The sequence below is a fragment of the Rana temporaria genome, chromosome 3 (genome assembly GCF_905171775.1).
Source record: "Rana temporaria chromosome 3, aRanTem1.1, whole genome shotgun sequence".
Taxonomy (NCBI): Eukaryota; Metazoa; Chordata; class Amphibia; order Anura; family Ranidae; genus Rana; species Rana temporaria.
This window is the reverse complement of record NC_053491.1, coordinates 369,953,066-369,968,121: the sequence shown is the minus strand read 5'-3', so window position 1 is coordinate 369,968,121 and position 15,056 is coordinate 369,953,066. Positions and strand designations below refer to the sequence as shown.

Below are 15,056 nucleotides of genomic sequence, written 5' to 3'. Positions count from 1 at the left end.
CATTTTTTTTATAAAAATGCCATAAAACTATCCCCTATTTTGTAGACGCTATAAATTGTGCACAAACCAATCAATATACGCTTATTGTGATTTTTTTTACCAAAAATATGGTGTGGGGTTCCCCCCAAAAATCCATACCAGACCCTTATCTGAGCATGCAATCTGGCAGGCTGCAGGAAAAAAAGGGGAGGACGAGAGAGTGCCCCCCCTCCTGAACTGTACTAGGCCACATGCCCTCAACATGGGGAGGATGTCCCCATGTTGATGGGGACATACCCACAACCCTTGCCCGGTGGTTGTGGGGGTCTGCGGGCGGGGGGCTTATCGGAATCTGGAAGCCCCCTTTAACAAAAGGGAACCTCAGATCCCGACCCCCCCTATGTGAATTGGTAACAGGGTACATTGTACCCCTACCATTTCACCCAAAAAAGTGACAAAAAGGTAAAAAAAACACACACACAGCTTAGGACAAGTCCTTTAGTAAAAAATAAAAAAATTCCAGCGCTGTAATCCTTCCACGACCTGCCGCCTCATTCGATACAGCTTCCATAGGAAGCGCCCGCCGAATGACACGCGACCCATCTGACAGCTCTTAAATAACCGAGGGCTGGGCCACCCGTGATGTGGACGAGTGACCCTGCCCCCTCTGCTGCAACAGGGGTTTCCGGCGGTTTCCCTGTGGTGTCACGGGTGACCCCTCCTCCCTCTGACACGTCACGGGAACCTTGCCATGATTTGAGGCTAGGACGGAGGTTCACCTTCCAGCAGGACAATGACCCCAAACACACTGCTAAAGCAACACTTGAGCGGTTTAAGGGGAAACATGTAAATGTGTTGGAATGGCCTAGTCAAAGCCCAGACCTCAATCCAATAGTAAATCTGTTGTCAGACTTAAAGATTGCTGTTCACAAGCACAAATCATTCAACTTGAATGAGCTGGAGCAGTTTTGCAAGGAGGAATGGTCAAAAATCCCAGTGGTAAGATATGGAAAGCTCATAGAGACTTATTCAAAGTGACTTGGAGCTGTGATAGGCACAAAAGGTGGGTCTACAAAGCACATTGACTTTTTCTGTTATTTTGTCCTATTTGTTGTTTGCTTCACAATAAAAAAAAACATCTTCTTCAAAGTTGTGGGTACTGGGCATGTTCTGTAAATTAAATGATGCAAATCCTCAAACAATCCATGTTAATTCCAGGTTGTGAGGCAACAAAACACAAAAAATTCCAAGGGGGTGAATACTTTTGCAAGGAACTGTATGTATGGTTATTTTAAAGCAGGGTGGGGGGTGGGGGTGTATTGTAATAGCAGCTGGCTAAGGTAAAGTAATTGGGAGTTTGTTTGGCAGGTATTTACAGCAATTTGTTTTAACTATCTATAACCAAAAATGTAAGCACCTTGCCCTTCCCCATCCCAATAAACACCGAAACTGTTTATGTTGGGAGGTCAAGGCTATAGCTTTATTGATTTTACACAGCATACGTATATCAAGTATAATAACAAACAAGGAATATCCAGCTTATAACCAAACCCGCCCCAGTCACAGCTGAGCTGCAAGTTCCCAGAGCCTATCCTATCCAAAAGTTGTCAGACATCTTACTGCCCAAATCCCGCTGATGGGATCAATATGAACTAATTTGATCAATAGAAAGGTAAACCCTGTCATTTTTATGACAAGAAAGTAGGGTGGGAGAATGGGAACATGGAAGAAACTGACCCTTTTCCTCTGCCCCCCCCCTATGAACTGATGTGGCCCTTCTACCACTCATAACATCTACTTGATTGCATATTTAGATAGCATGGCACATTATGCATCTAATAACCCTTTACTATGCTTCCAGCAGTTAAGAGATATTTTCACTAGGGTCCATTCAATCTTGTGGTTCCATTGTATTTCAGATTGTGGCAAGGAAACCAACTACATGTGGGTGTACATCCTAATTGGGAACATACTGCGTGGAATTGGAGAGACTCCCATCACCCCTCTGGGTATTTCATACATTGATGATTTTGCCAGTACTGAAAACACTGGTCTTTATTTGGGTAAAATTCTTTATTGCCTCTATACATTACATGCTATAAATACAGTACATACATGCTAGATTAATCCTACACCTTATGAGAAAACTATGTAGTGTTTACCCTGATTTTCCAGGAGTCTGAGCGTGACTACCGGGAGTAGGGACAGCTGACATACATTCTCAGGGTGCAGATTTGTGGGCATGGTGGGTAATGAACAAAAAATAAATTGGGCGCCAATCCCTTTTATGCTTAACCACTTCAGCCCCAGAAGATTTGGCTGCTCAATGACCGGGTCATTTTTTGCGATACGGCACTGTGTTGTTTTAATTGACATTTGTGCAGTCATGCAATGTTGTACCCAAACAAAATCGTTTTTTTCCCCACAAATAGAGCTTTCTTTTGGTGGTATTTGATCACCTCTGCGGTTTTTATTTTTTGTACTATAAACAAAAAAAGAGCGACAATTTTGAAAAAAACACAATATCTTTTACTTTTTGCTACAGTAAATATCCCAATTAAAAAAAAAAAGTTCCTCAGTTTAGGCCGATATGTATTCTTATACATATTTTTGTAAAAAATCGCAAAAAGCGTATATTGATTTGTTTGGGCAAAAGTTACAGCGTCTACAAACTATGAGAAAGATGTATGTCATTTAAATGGCGTTTTTTACTAGTAATGGCAGTTGTAATGGTCACCACCGGTTACGATTTCCCTTCCATCGCCCCACGACAGCTTATCCGACACTCCACAATCCGGCAGACACGACCCATTCCATTTCCCAGGATGCACAGCTCTGTTCTCTGGTTCCAAAATGAATTAATCTTTAATGGCTAGCTCTCAGGTTTTTATACAGTTACAAGCATGCTTCAGTAAGCACAGGGACAATAAAACTCTCCACCACCAAAACATCACACAATGGGGCTTCATACACATTCTTTTAGATAACGACATTCAGATGAGTTAATTATCCCCCAGACGTCCTGACTCTGACAATAAGCTATTCACACCTCATACACAATACACAGACGTCTGACCTTTAGAGGGTGCTGAGTCACATTCCACACCTTATCATCAATAGACTTTTCACACCATACAGTGTCATTAGCATCCACAATGAAAGGTCTTTCGGAAGCCAGACTCAATTAACACCTCAAAGTTAGATATCTGACCTTTACAGCCTTAATTAGTATAATAAACACAAAACAGTATTGGCATCACACAATGGACAATGGGATATCTTAGGAGCCTGACTCAATTAACACCTCAACAGTCTATTGAGCTGTTCATAAGGAACAACTTGTAATATTCCAAGATCTCCTGCAATACATGAATTATCATTAATGTCCCATCTCATGTAATCCGAGATATCAGTTCTCAGTCATCCTATGCCCAAAAGGGACTTAGGATGACCCTAGACCCAAGAGTCATTAGTGAAGCTGGCACAGGAGTACCCCACATCCTTCAGAAGTCTCTGGGTGTCACGGACCATTCTGTTACAGCAGTGATCTGTGATTTTTTGCGGTATTGCGACGTTGCGGCAGAGAGGTCGGACACTTTTGACACATTTTTGGGACCATTGACATTTACAGAGCGATTAGTGCTATAAATATGCACTGTATACTATGTAAATTTTGCTGGCAGCAAAGGGGTTAACACTAGGGGGCAATCAAAGTGTTAACTGTGTTCCCTATGGTGTGTTCTAACTGTGGGGGGATGGGACTAACTATTGTTTCTACTTTGTAGAAACACACAATCTGTCTTCTCTCGTCACACAGCGCAGGGATTTTACACACACAATCCCCCTGTGCTCCCGCTCATCCACGCGATTGCATGTGCGCCTGCGGTGGCACTAGCACGCCCTCTGGTGGCTTTCTTGGGCGAAGCCGTATATGTATGGGATTTCGCCCCCAGGAGAGCCATTCTGCCGCAGTATATCTGCGTGAGCTGGTCGGGAACTGGTTAAACAAGGAGAAGTTTAATTCTCAGAACAGGAAAAATGTGGGAGAGAGGGCATAGGGCTCAGGACACCCTTAGTTATTATTCTGACTCCGATTGTTGTGAAGCGACTTTTTCCTTCTGAGACCTCTATGCCTGGCCTGTATAAGCAGATATAATCACTGAGGACAATCCTTATGAGCTAGCTTGAACTTACCAATACCGATTCTATTCACAGATGTTGCTTTAATCCAAACATCAGAATACATCAGATGGCAGGTAGGGATGAGCCGAACACCCCCCCGAACACCCCCCGTTCGGTTCGCACCAGAACCTGCGAACAGACCAAAAGTTTGTGTGAACTTTAGAACCCTGTTAAAGTCTATGGGATTCGAGCATTTAAAATCTAAAGTGCTAATTTTAAAGGCTAATATTAGCCTTTAAAATTAGCACTTTAGATTTCTACCATAGACTTTTACAGGGTGTTCCGCGGCTTTTCGAATTTTCCGCGAACACCCCAAATTGTTCGCTGTTCACCGAACAGGCAAACAGGCAATATTCGAGTTAAACATGAGTTTGACTAGAACTCGAAGCTCATCCCTAATGACAGGTTACAGCAGATGAACAGGTTGTAGTATTGTGCGGTCAAAAGATGAAAACTAAACATAACGTACATAGAAAATGGTTGAGAAACAATATGTATATATAACAAATGATATGCCTATTGGGCGGCATACTCCCCGTCTGGCATTGTAAATATCACTATATACATCAGAACAGTAGTGATACAACTGCAAAGAACAAACAGTGTAATTTGCCTGTCTTGAAGACCTGAAAGACATAAAAGAACATGCATATATATGCAACAATAATAACTGCAATAAGGCGTCAAGAAGTGTCACTTAAAGTTCAAGGCACATTCTTCTTGAAGTCACTAGTAGGATCCAGCAGCGTAAACTAACAAGTTCATTTTGCAAAGGGCAAGAGCAGAATAAGTTCCATGATAGATCTGATGAAAGTCTTTACGGTCCCTTGTCTTGAAACCTTCACCTCCACCTTGCATACCTGTAATGGTCAGCGGTTAACACCGTTCACGATCTCCCATTCCATCAACCCAAGACAGCTTCCGACACTCCAACCATCCAGCAGACCTGATCCATTCCATAAGAATTCCCTCAGAAAGATGAGACATACGCTCTGTGTCTGAGTCAAATGTATGAACACTTTTAATGGTAACTTTCAGTCTTATATACAGTTACAAGGCATGTTTCAGTAATCACAGGGACAAAGAACTCTCCACCCACACATCACACCATGGGGGGCTTCAATCACATTCTTTTAGGTAATGACATTCAGTTGAGGTAATTATCCCCCAGAAATTCCGACTGCCAATAAGTGATTCACCTGTAGAATACACAATGCACAGACGTCTGACCTTTAGAGTCACAACACATCTATCATCAATAGCACACAATGAAAGGTCTTTCAGAAGCCTGACTCAATTAGCATCTCAATAGCCTGGGCTAAGCATTGAAAGAGTCATTCTTATTGACCGGTTGTGGGTCAACAAGAAATCACCTGTAATATGTTCTTTGCAGACATTAAGGAATATATTGTGGATTACTGTCCATGCTAAAACAAACCAACATATGTCCCTTATTTCCTGGCTCAATCTGTGCCCAAAAGTGACTCCTGTTACAGTTCCTTTCCGTTATCACTAGGAATGCTCTTTACAATAAGTCCCATGGGCCATTCAATTATTTTAGCTTGCTGGTCTTTAAGCAGAACAAGGTCTCCAACTTGAAGGTTAGGGTTCAGGCATTGCCATTTCCTGCGTCCTTGCAGAGTAGAAAGATACTCCATCTTCCAACGATTCCAGAAGCAGTTGGCGAGGTGTTGTACTCGCTTCTACTGGTCATAGCACAGTTTCCTGCTTTAACGTTTCCAGGTGGAACAGGAACTGACCCAAGCTTCTGGGTAAGAAGAGTAGCTGGGGTAAAGATAGTTGGGGACTCTGGATCTTTGCACACTGGAACAAGTGGTCTTGAATTGATTATGGCAGGTGCTTCTGCCAGGAAGGCAGTTAGAACCTTGTGGGTAAGTCTTGTGGAATTCAAGTCCATAAGCATAGAGTCCAGTATTTTATGTGTGATGTCTATCACTCTCTCCCATGAACCACCCATATGGGAAGAATGAGGAGGACTGAAAATCCATGTACAACCTTTTTCAGCTAAAAGGTCTTGGATTGGCCTAGAGTTGAGCTGTAACTTGAGGCATCCATAGATTATATTACTTCAATGTGCACTGCACATACACTCATGCAAGTGAACAGCACCGCCCATCGTTTGCTATTTACTTGGCCACCTCGAGTTCTGCGGCTGCTACCATCCATGGCCCAAAGACATCCAGACCAACATGAGTGAAAGGTGGGTCAGTACTTAACCTGTCAGCTAGAAAATCTGACATTTGTTGTTGCTGATGTTTCCCTCTCAGTTTGCAGCACTGAACACAGCTGTGCAGTGTAGTTGTGATCTGTGAAGTGTCTACCTTGGTGCTTAACCTCTTCATGGTAGTGCCGTATGAGCAAAATGGTAATGTGATGGCGAGCAGGTATATTGAGAGGATTTTGCTCTTGCTCCCTAAACTCGGCCTTGTTTAAACATCCACCAACCTTAACATATCATCATTGTCAACGAATGGGTTCAGGTTGGCAATTGGACTGTTTTTTGCAATGTGCCTCTTGTCACGGATCCATTTAATTTCTGAGCGAAAGGCACTGTTGTACACTGAGTATTATGATCAGTTCACCTTCAGCAATGTCTTTTGCAGAAAGAAGCTTTTGGCACACGTGCCAGCCTTTACAGTGAGCATCTGTGGGCTTTGTGTGAAAGCAGTCTGCAATATGAACTAACCTTGCGATGGTGCATACAAGCCTTCTCCACTTGGAGAAACATTCTAGTTGCTGACATCCCAAGACAAGTCTTTGTTCAGTTCTGGTGACAAAGGTTTTATCTTCAGGATGAATCTCAGGTTCCTTATCAGGTTCTAGAAGACTGAAGACATTAGCTGTGGTTTCTTCTGAATGATCCAGCAGGAATTCAGGACCTGTTAACCAAGAAGAATTTGCAAAGACACTTGCAGACATTGGCCTGGTGGCATGATCTGCAAGGTTAATTTCAGATGGAACATAATGCCATTGTTCAGGTTTAGATGATTTCCTGATTCTCTCTACACGGTTGCTGACAGACATGGAAACGTTAAGTCTGGTTGTATATGTAGCCCAGAACAACTTTGCTGTCTGTGTAGAATTTGATGTCATCTATCTGAATGTATATCTCACGCAGTATGAAATCTGCTATTTCTACAGCTAGCACAGTTCCACAAAGTTATAGCCTGGAAATCGTGTGTTCAGGCTTAGGTGCTAACTTAGCTTTCCCAAACAGAAACCCTATGTGGGCTTGATTAGAAGAATCTCTTACCTTGAGGTAAGCGTCAGCTGCTATGGCCTCAGTAGATGCATCTGAGAAGATGTGAAGCTCTTTCCTTTGACTTGTAGCAAGGGAGGCAGGAGTGTAGCAGCGTGGTATAAGGATTCCATCTAAGGCATGTAGAGATTGTTTCCAGGACTCCCACTTTGAAACCTGGTCTATTGGTAGTGGAGCATCCCAATCTATAATAGTCTCTGATAGCTGTCTAAGTAAGTATTTACCTTGTATGGTGATAGGAGCTACAAATCCCAATGGATCGTATAGACTGTTCACCACCAACCGAACACCACGTTTGGTGAATGGCTTGTCTGCAGATCTGACTTGAAAGCCTAAGGTATCTTTAATATGTCCCACCATATGCCAAGACTTCTCTGTGGAGGTGGTATGTCCATTCCCAGATTTAAGTCTTTAAATCCTGTGGCATGATCGCTAGGTTGAAAGGCTTTCATAACAGCAACACTATTCGAGGCAATCTTGTGTAGTCTGAGGTTGGCCTCAGAAAGCATACCTTGTGTCCTTTGGAGCAGGTCTATGGCTTCTTCATCTGTAGGTAAAGATTTAAGTCCATCGTCCACATAGAAGTCTCTCTCAACGAAGTGTCGAGCATCTGCGCCATACTCCTTTTCTCCAACAAGGGCAGTCCTTCGTAAACCGTATGTTGCAAGAGCGGGTGAGGGACTATTTCCGAAAACATGTACCTTCATGCGGTATTCAATCATCTCATTGTCCATGTTGTTGTCACAGTGCCACAGAAACCTTAGGAAGTTCCTATGGTCTTCATGTACAATGAAGCAATGAAACATTTGTTCAATGTCAGCAGTTATGGCAACTGGCTCTCTTCTAAACCTCATAAGTACACCTACAAGGTTGTTGGTTAGGTTCAGACCAGTGAGAAGAACATCATTCAGGAATAAGCCTTGATGCTTGGCACTTGAGTGAAATACTACCCTGATTTGCTTTGGTTTATGTGGATGATACACTCAGAAGAAAGGCAGGTACCAGCACTCATTATGTCTTTGAAGTGGTGGAGCTGGTTTGGTGTGATCATTGTCAAAGATCCTTTTCATAAAGGCGATGAAATGGTCCTTCATTTCAGGCCTGTTCTTTAGTGTTCGCTGAAGTGAGTTGAATCTGGATAGTGCCTGTAACGGGAGTCACTTTTGGGCACAGATTGAGACAGAAAATAATGGACATGCAGAATATGTCTTGGACGGCAGCCCACCTGTCTGTCTGTTGTGATGTGAATAAATCTAGGATGGCTTCTAAGGATCTTTAATTGTGGCTTGTGCTAATTGGCCCTGTATTGTGTGAAGGAGTTCTGTGATAAATGTGTATTGTGAGTTAACAGACAGCCTAAAGGTCATGTGTATGAATCATCAGCTGTAGTTAATTAGCTCATGTAAATTAGGTCAGGAGCCAGAGTCAGACTAAAACATGTGTATTGGGGCTCATTAGGTAAGCATTGTATGATGTTGTGGGTGGAGTTGGGTCATTGTTCTCTTGATTACTGCAGTATTCTGTTTGTGTATATAAGAGCCTGCTTTCTCAATAAAGATTGTCAGACCTGCTTGAACTTCATATAGAGCTGTGTCTTGTATTATTCCTATGGGTGGCGTTCACCGGATTGTGGAGTGTCGATAGCTGCCTTGGGTTCGGGAATGGAATATCCTAAACGACTTTAACCCCTGTCCCATTTGGGGTGCTGTTACAGTGCCTGTTCACGATTGGTTGGGAGTGTAACCCTTGCAGCACAAAGAGGTAATGGTGCAACCCAGCTGTTAGACTCATCCTGGAAGAATTCTTTGTCCATTATTTTGATGAACTCTCTGTCTTCAACTGACAAGGCTATTTTGCTGTCATCACTTGTAGTACAAAACACTGTGGTACCTAGGTTGTCGTCACAAAGGTTAGAAGTGACATCAGGTACTTGGATGATGTCAAGAGGTTTCTCTTTTACTTCATAATGGTGAGGGCACTGTTTGACGTGGGATGCACATCCATTTCCTAACGTGTACGTTTTGAAGGAGTGGATCTCGGATGACATACGCATTCCATCCAAGCATACATCGCCCACGATTACCCAGCCTAGATCAAGTTTTTGTGCGTAAGGGACATTATCTGGTCCATTGCACTGCTTGCGTATTTTATGTACTCTGAGAATGTCTCTTCCTAGCAAGACCAAGATTTCAGCATTCATGTCCATTGCAGGAATCTCATTAGCAAGGTGCCTTAAAGGGTCACTAAAGGATTTTTTTTTTAGCTAAATAGCTTCCTTTACCTTACTGCAGTCCTGGTTTCATGTCCTCATTGTTCGTTTTTGCTTTGATGTTGCTGTAATTCCTCTCTGTTCTGGACACTTCCTGGTTGTCTGTTTCCTGATCACCACAGTACTGGGAGATTTCTTACTGTGGTGACTAATCAAGGAGGTGTGATTACTGTGTGTCAGCACCAATCCAGTTTCGTTTTACAAAGCATCACTGCCCTCTATTGGCTCTTTGTCTCTGTACATCAGTGAACCAGGAAACAACAGCAAAAACGAAACTAAACTGTAGGTACATTATATGGTTGGTTTTTATCTATTTTTTATCATTTTTAAAAGGAATCAGTTAACTATTATGTCTCTATACCCTGTAAACAGTAATTTCAGCGAATTTTTTTTTTCCTTTAGTGACCCTTTAAGTGAGGATGGTGATATGCAGCCTCTGGAGTAGGAATTTCTTCCCTTACATCTGGTATCTGGTCACACTCAACTAACGTTGGTAGGAGTATGCCCTCTCCCTTAATGATATGAGAGACCATGAACCCATTGGCCCTTCTGCCGAAGGTCTCTTCACGACCGGAACAGGTTCTGAGAGTATATGGTGATGGATGTCCCTCTATACCAAAGAGCTCAAAGAATTTAGGCTTAACCAGAGATCTGTTGCTCTGTTCATCTATTATAGCATACACCCTAATAGCTTCCTCAGGTTGGCCCTTTGGGTATACCTTGACTAGGCATATTTTAGCACAGCATTTGTGATCCAAGCCTTCTCCACAGACTTCTGTGTATGAAGAGGAAACATTAGCTGTGGCTGGAGCATGACCTTGTTGCTCCCTGCCATGATTTGAGACAGGGCTGGAAATAGGAGGCTGCTGTGACTTGTCTGGGGGTGGGTCCAGATGCATGATGGTAACATGTCTGTCGCTACTGCATTCTGTGCACTTGATGACAACTTTATAGTCTTTAGCAAAATGTCCATAACAAGCACAGCACCTGTAGAATATTCCAAGTTTCTTAAGAATCTTCCTGCGCTCTTGTACCGTCTTTGCCCTAAGCCCACAACATTTCTTTAGGGGGTGGGGCTTCTTGTGAATAGGGCACTGACGATTAGGGTCTTTATCTCTGTCACCAGAATCGCTCTGGTGAGCAGGAGACGATACGGGTGGTGTGATGACTGTCCTTTAAACAAATATTGCTCTATTAAAGTCTTTACGTTGCTGTGTTATCATACCTTGATGAAGATGATGAAGCAGGCAAGTTGGGTTCACTGATGCTGAAGCTGGGATCGTTTCTCATCCAGGCTTGATCACTGATGAACCTGCAAAAATATGCGAATGGAGGAAAGGATACGTTATAGTCTCTTTTGTACCTTGAGCCCTGTTGTGCCCATTTCTCTTGCAGGTCGTATGGCAGTTTAGACACCACTGGATTGACACCATGAGCAGTGTCCAGGTAGCTTAGTCCAGATAGATGTGGGTCTGTCATTGCCAGCACCATGAGAAGGTCACTCAGATCTTGAAGCTTGCGATAGTCTTTGTTCTTTGCAGTCTCTTAAATAGAGCGCTCTCTATGGCTTCAGATCTACCATAGACTTGCTCAAGTCTTGCTCATGCGGCGACAAGACCTGCATCTGGGTGGTCAACATGCACTGTTCTCAGTCTTTTAACACGATCTGCAGATTCTGGCCCCAGCCACTTTATGAGCAAATCAATTTCCTCCTTGGCAGTAAAGTTGAAATCAGCAATAGCAGCTTTGAAGATTGATCTCCAGGCCCTGTAGCTCACGGCATACCATATATATGGCGAAGTCATTCAAGTCTGATCTCTGACTCTTTGGTGCCAAAGTAACTTGTGGAACCCCTCAGTTGTGAAAGTTCTTTGGTGAAGTAGGGTGAGGATAAAATTATGTTGCAAGAGCGTTTAACTATGGTGTAGTCTGTAAGGCTTGTGCTGGCTGTGGCTTGAGCTGCGGTTTGTCACTGGAAGTCAACTTGTTGTCAGTTAGAGGTGAGGTAGTTTGCTGTATAGATGCACTGAAGAGGCTCAGGCATTTGGAGTTGAGAGTCAGAACAGTGTTGTTAGTAGAAAGTACTAGGCATGTGCAAAAGGGAAAAATTTGTTTCGTTTCGTTTTAATTCGTTATTTAATTAATTTCGTTAAGTTAGATTCGTTACATGTGTTAAATTCGTTTTCGGAATTCGTTCGTTTTCGACCGAATTTCGAAAAATCCGGTCGAATTCGAAAATATTTCGACCGTTTTTGGAATTCGTTCGTTTTCCACTTGACTTTCGAAAAATCCGGTCAAATTCGAAAATATTTCAACCAGATTTGAAAACAAATAGTCTCTTTTTGAATAGAATTCATTTTCGAATTATATTCAAATTTTGTTTTTGTTTTTTTCGAATTCCGATCGAATTTTTTTATTTTTTAATTCCGATCGAATTTTGTCCGCGGGTTTTCGATTCGGAATCGAAAACGTTCGTTCGGATTCGGTAAATTCAATAATATTGCAATTCGGGAATTCGTATGCATCTGAATGTCCGAATAATGAAAAATTTGTCCGAATTTCGATTCGGAACGAAACGAAATGCACATGCCTAGAAAGTACAGGAGATGACTCTGTATCATCGCAAACACTATGCTTTACTACATATTCACTGGTGCGTTCAACTGGGTCTTGCAGTTCGCTGGGATGAAACAGTCTGAGTTAGTACTCTCTCCCAACGCTTGTTCAAGGACTCTTAGGCCCCATACACACGAGAGGATTTATCCGCAGATACGGTCCAGCGGACCCTATCCGCGGATAAATCCTCTCGAGGATTTCAGAAGATTTCAATGCGATGGCGTGTACACACCATCGCATTGAAATCCGCGCTGAAATCCTCTGCCGATGACGTGTCGCGCCGTCGCCGCTATTATGACGCGGCGACGGGCGCGACGCTGTCATATAAGGAATTCCACGCATGCGTCAAATCATTACGACGCGTGCGGGGAATCCCTTTGGACGGATGGATCCGGTAAGTCTGTACAGACGAGCGGATCCATCCGTTGGAATGGATTCCAGCAGATGGATTTGTTGAGCATGTCAGCAAATATCCATCTGCTGGAAATCCATCCCAGGGGAGATTTATCCGCGGATAAATATCCGACGGAGTGTACACACCATAGGATCTATCCGCAGAAACCCATTTGATGGGATTTATCTGCGGATAGATTCTATGGTGTGTATGGGGCCTTAGCCTTGCTAGGGCAGCTGTTTTCTCCTTTTCCATTTGCAGAACCTTTATTTGGGAATCTGCCTCTGCTTGTTGAGCTGCCATCTCTGCTTCAAGAGTTTTGCTTTGAGCATCCAGCTCTGCTTGGCGAGCTTTGCTTTGAGCATCCAGCTCTGTTTGGCGAGCTTTGCTTTGAGCATCCAGCTCTGCTTGGTGAGCTGCTTGTTGAGCTACCATCTTTGCTTGGTGAGCTTTGCTCTGTGCTCCCATCTCTGCTTGGTGAGCTTTGCGCTGCGCTTCCATCTCTGCTTGGCGAGCTACCATCTTTGCATGGCGAGCTGCCTTTTGTGTTTCTACGTCTGCTTCCTTTCTGGTAATGGAGCTTTGCACTTTGTTTTCTTCCAGACATGCACAGGTCTCTATTAGCTTGTCACTTAATGTTGAGTTTCTGGAGCGAGAGGATCTGGAAGTACGTGCAGTGTGCTTGGTTGATGTGGATCTGTGAGATCTGGTCTCCTGCAGTTGAGCAATGCAGAGTTCTGCCTTATAATGAGCATTTGCACTAAGAGATCCCTTTGTTGGTTTAGTGCATGAGCCCTGGTCAGTTCTGATGAAGAGTCCTCTATATTACAGTCCTGCAAGAAAGCTGTGTATTTTGCAAACAATGGGGACCAAGGCAGGAGCAGAAGGAAGACCAGGAAGGGGAACAAAATGAGCCATCTTAGAGAACCAATCGACTACCAGCCAAATGACCGTATTACCATCAGACAGTGGCAGATCAGTGATAAAATCCATTGCAATATGAGCCCAGGGCTCCTTGGGAATGAGCAAAGGCATGAGGAAACCAGCAGGAGCTTGTGTGGAGGATTTAGACTGAGCACAGACATGACAGGCCTTGACATAGTCTTTGACCTCTGAGCAGAGTTTAGGCCACCAATAGTGACGACTAATGAGAAAGAAGGACCGGAGGAAACCAGCGTGGCCCACCACCTTGGAATCATGTCCCCAACAAAGGATCTTAGCTCTTAGCTCAGTGGGAGCAAAGGTCTTACCAGGAGGAATTTTAGACAAGGGTGGTAGAATAGGCAACAATGCATGAAGTTGGAATGATCGGCTCAGGTTCAAGAGTGGGCTCCTCGTCCAAGGTGTCAAAGGACCTAGAAAGTGCATCAGCCCGACTGTTCCAGAAACCAGGTTTGTACGTAATCGTGAAATTAAAACAGGAAAAGAAGAGACTCCACCTGGCCTGTCTGGGATTCAGACGTTTAGCATTCTGTAAGTACTGTAGATTCTTCTGATCGGTGAAGATCTTTATGGAGTGAGGGGAACCCTCCAAAAGATGACGCCACTCCTCTAGCGCCAATTTGATTGTGAGAAGTTCCCGGTCGCCGATGGCATAATTTCTCTCTGCCTGGGAATTTTTTTTGGAGAAAAACGCACATGGTTGATGTCTCTTCTCAAAGAGATGAAGAAGCACCGCTTCCACCCCCACTGAAAAAGCGTCCACTTCAATAAAGAATGCCTCCCCAGGATTTGGTCTCCTCAAGAGAGGTCCAGAGACAAAGGCCTGTTTCAGATCGTGAAACGCAGAGACAGCGTCGGGGGGCCAGTCCTTGGCATTAGCACCCTTCTTGGTCAAAGCGATAATAGGCGCGGCAATGGAAGAGTAATTCCTGATGAACTGCCTAAAATAATTTGTGAAGCCAAGAAAGCGCTGTGTGGCCTTGAGGCTAGCAGGAAGAGGCCAGTTGGTAATGGCTAAGGCCGCGTACACACGGTCAAGCCAAACCAATGAAAACGGCCTGAAGTCCAGTTTCATCTGTCCAAACCGACCGTGTGTACGGCCCATCGGTCTGTTGTCCTTCGGACAAAAATTAGAGAACTTGCTTTAAAATTGAACCGATGGACGGCTGACCATCGGTCAAAACCAGTGGTTAGTACACAAAAGCATCGGTTCAAAACCTGCGCATGCTCAGAATCAAGTCGACGCATGCTTAAAGCCATTGAACTTCGTTTTTTTCAGCACGTCGTGTGTTTTACGTCACGGCGTTCTGACCCGATTGGTTTTTGAACTGATGGTGTGTACGCACATCAGACCATCGGTCTGCTTCAGCGGTGAACCGATGAAAACAGTCCGT

General features: G+C 43.7%; 1 protein-coding gene across 1 annotated transcript in view; it reads left to right on the top strand.

The window, feature by feature from the left end:
• Nucleotides 1–15,056, top strand: part of LOC120930503 (solute carrier organic anion transporter family member 1C1-like) — a 162,970-nt gene that overhangs the window by 70,017 nt on the left and 77,897 nt on the right. The window contains exon 8 of the mRNA XM_040341681.1: nucleotides 1,910–2,042. Within this exon, the coding sequence (XP_040197615.1) occupies nucleotides 1,910–2,042 (133 nt within the window). The remainder of the gene's footprint in view (nucleotides 1–1,909; nucleotides 2,043–15,056) is intronic.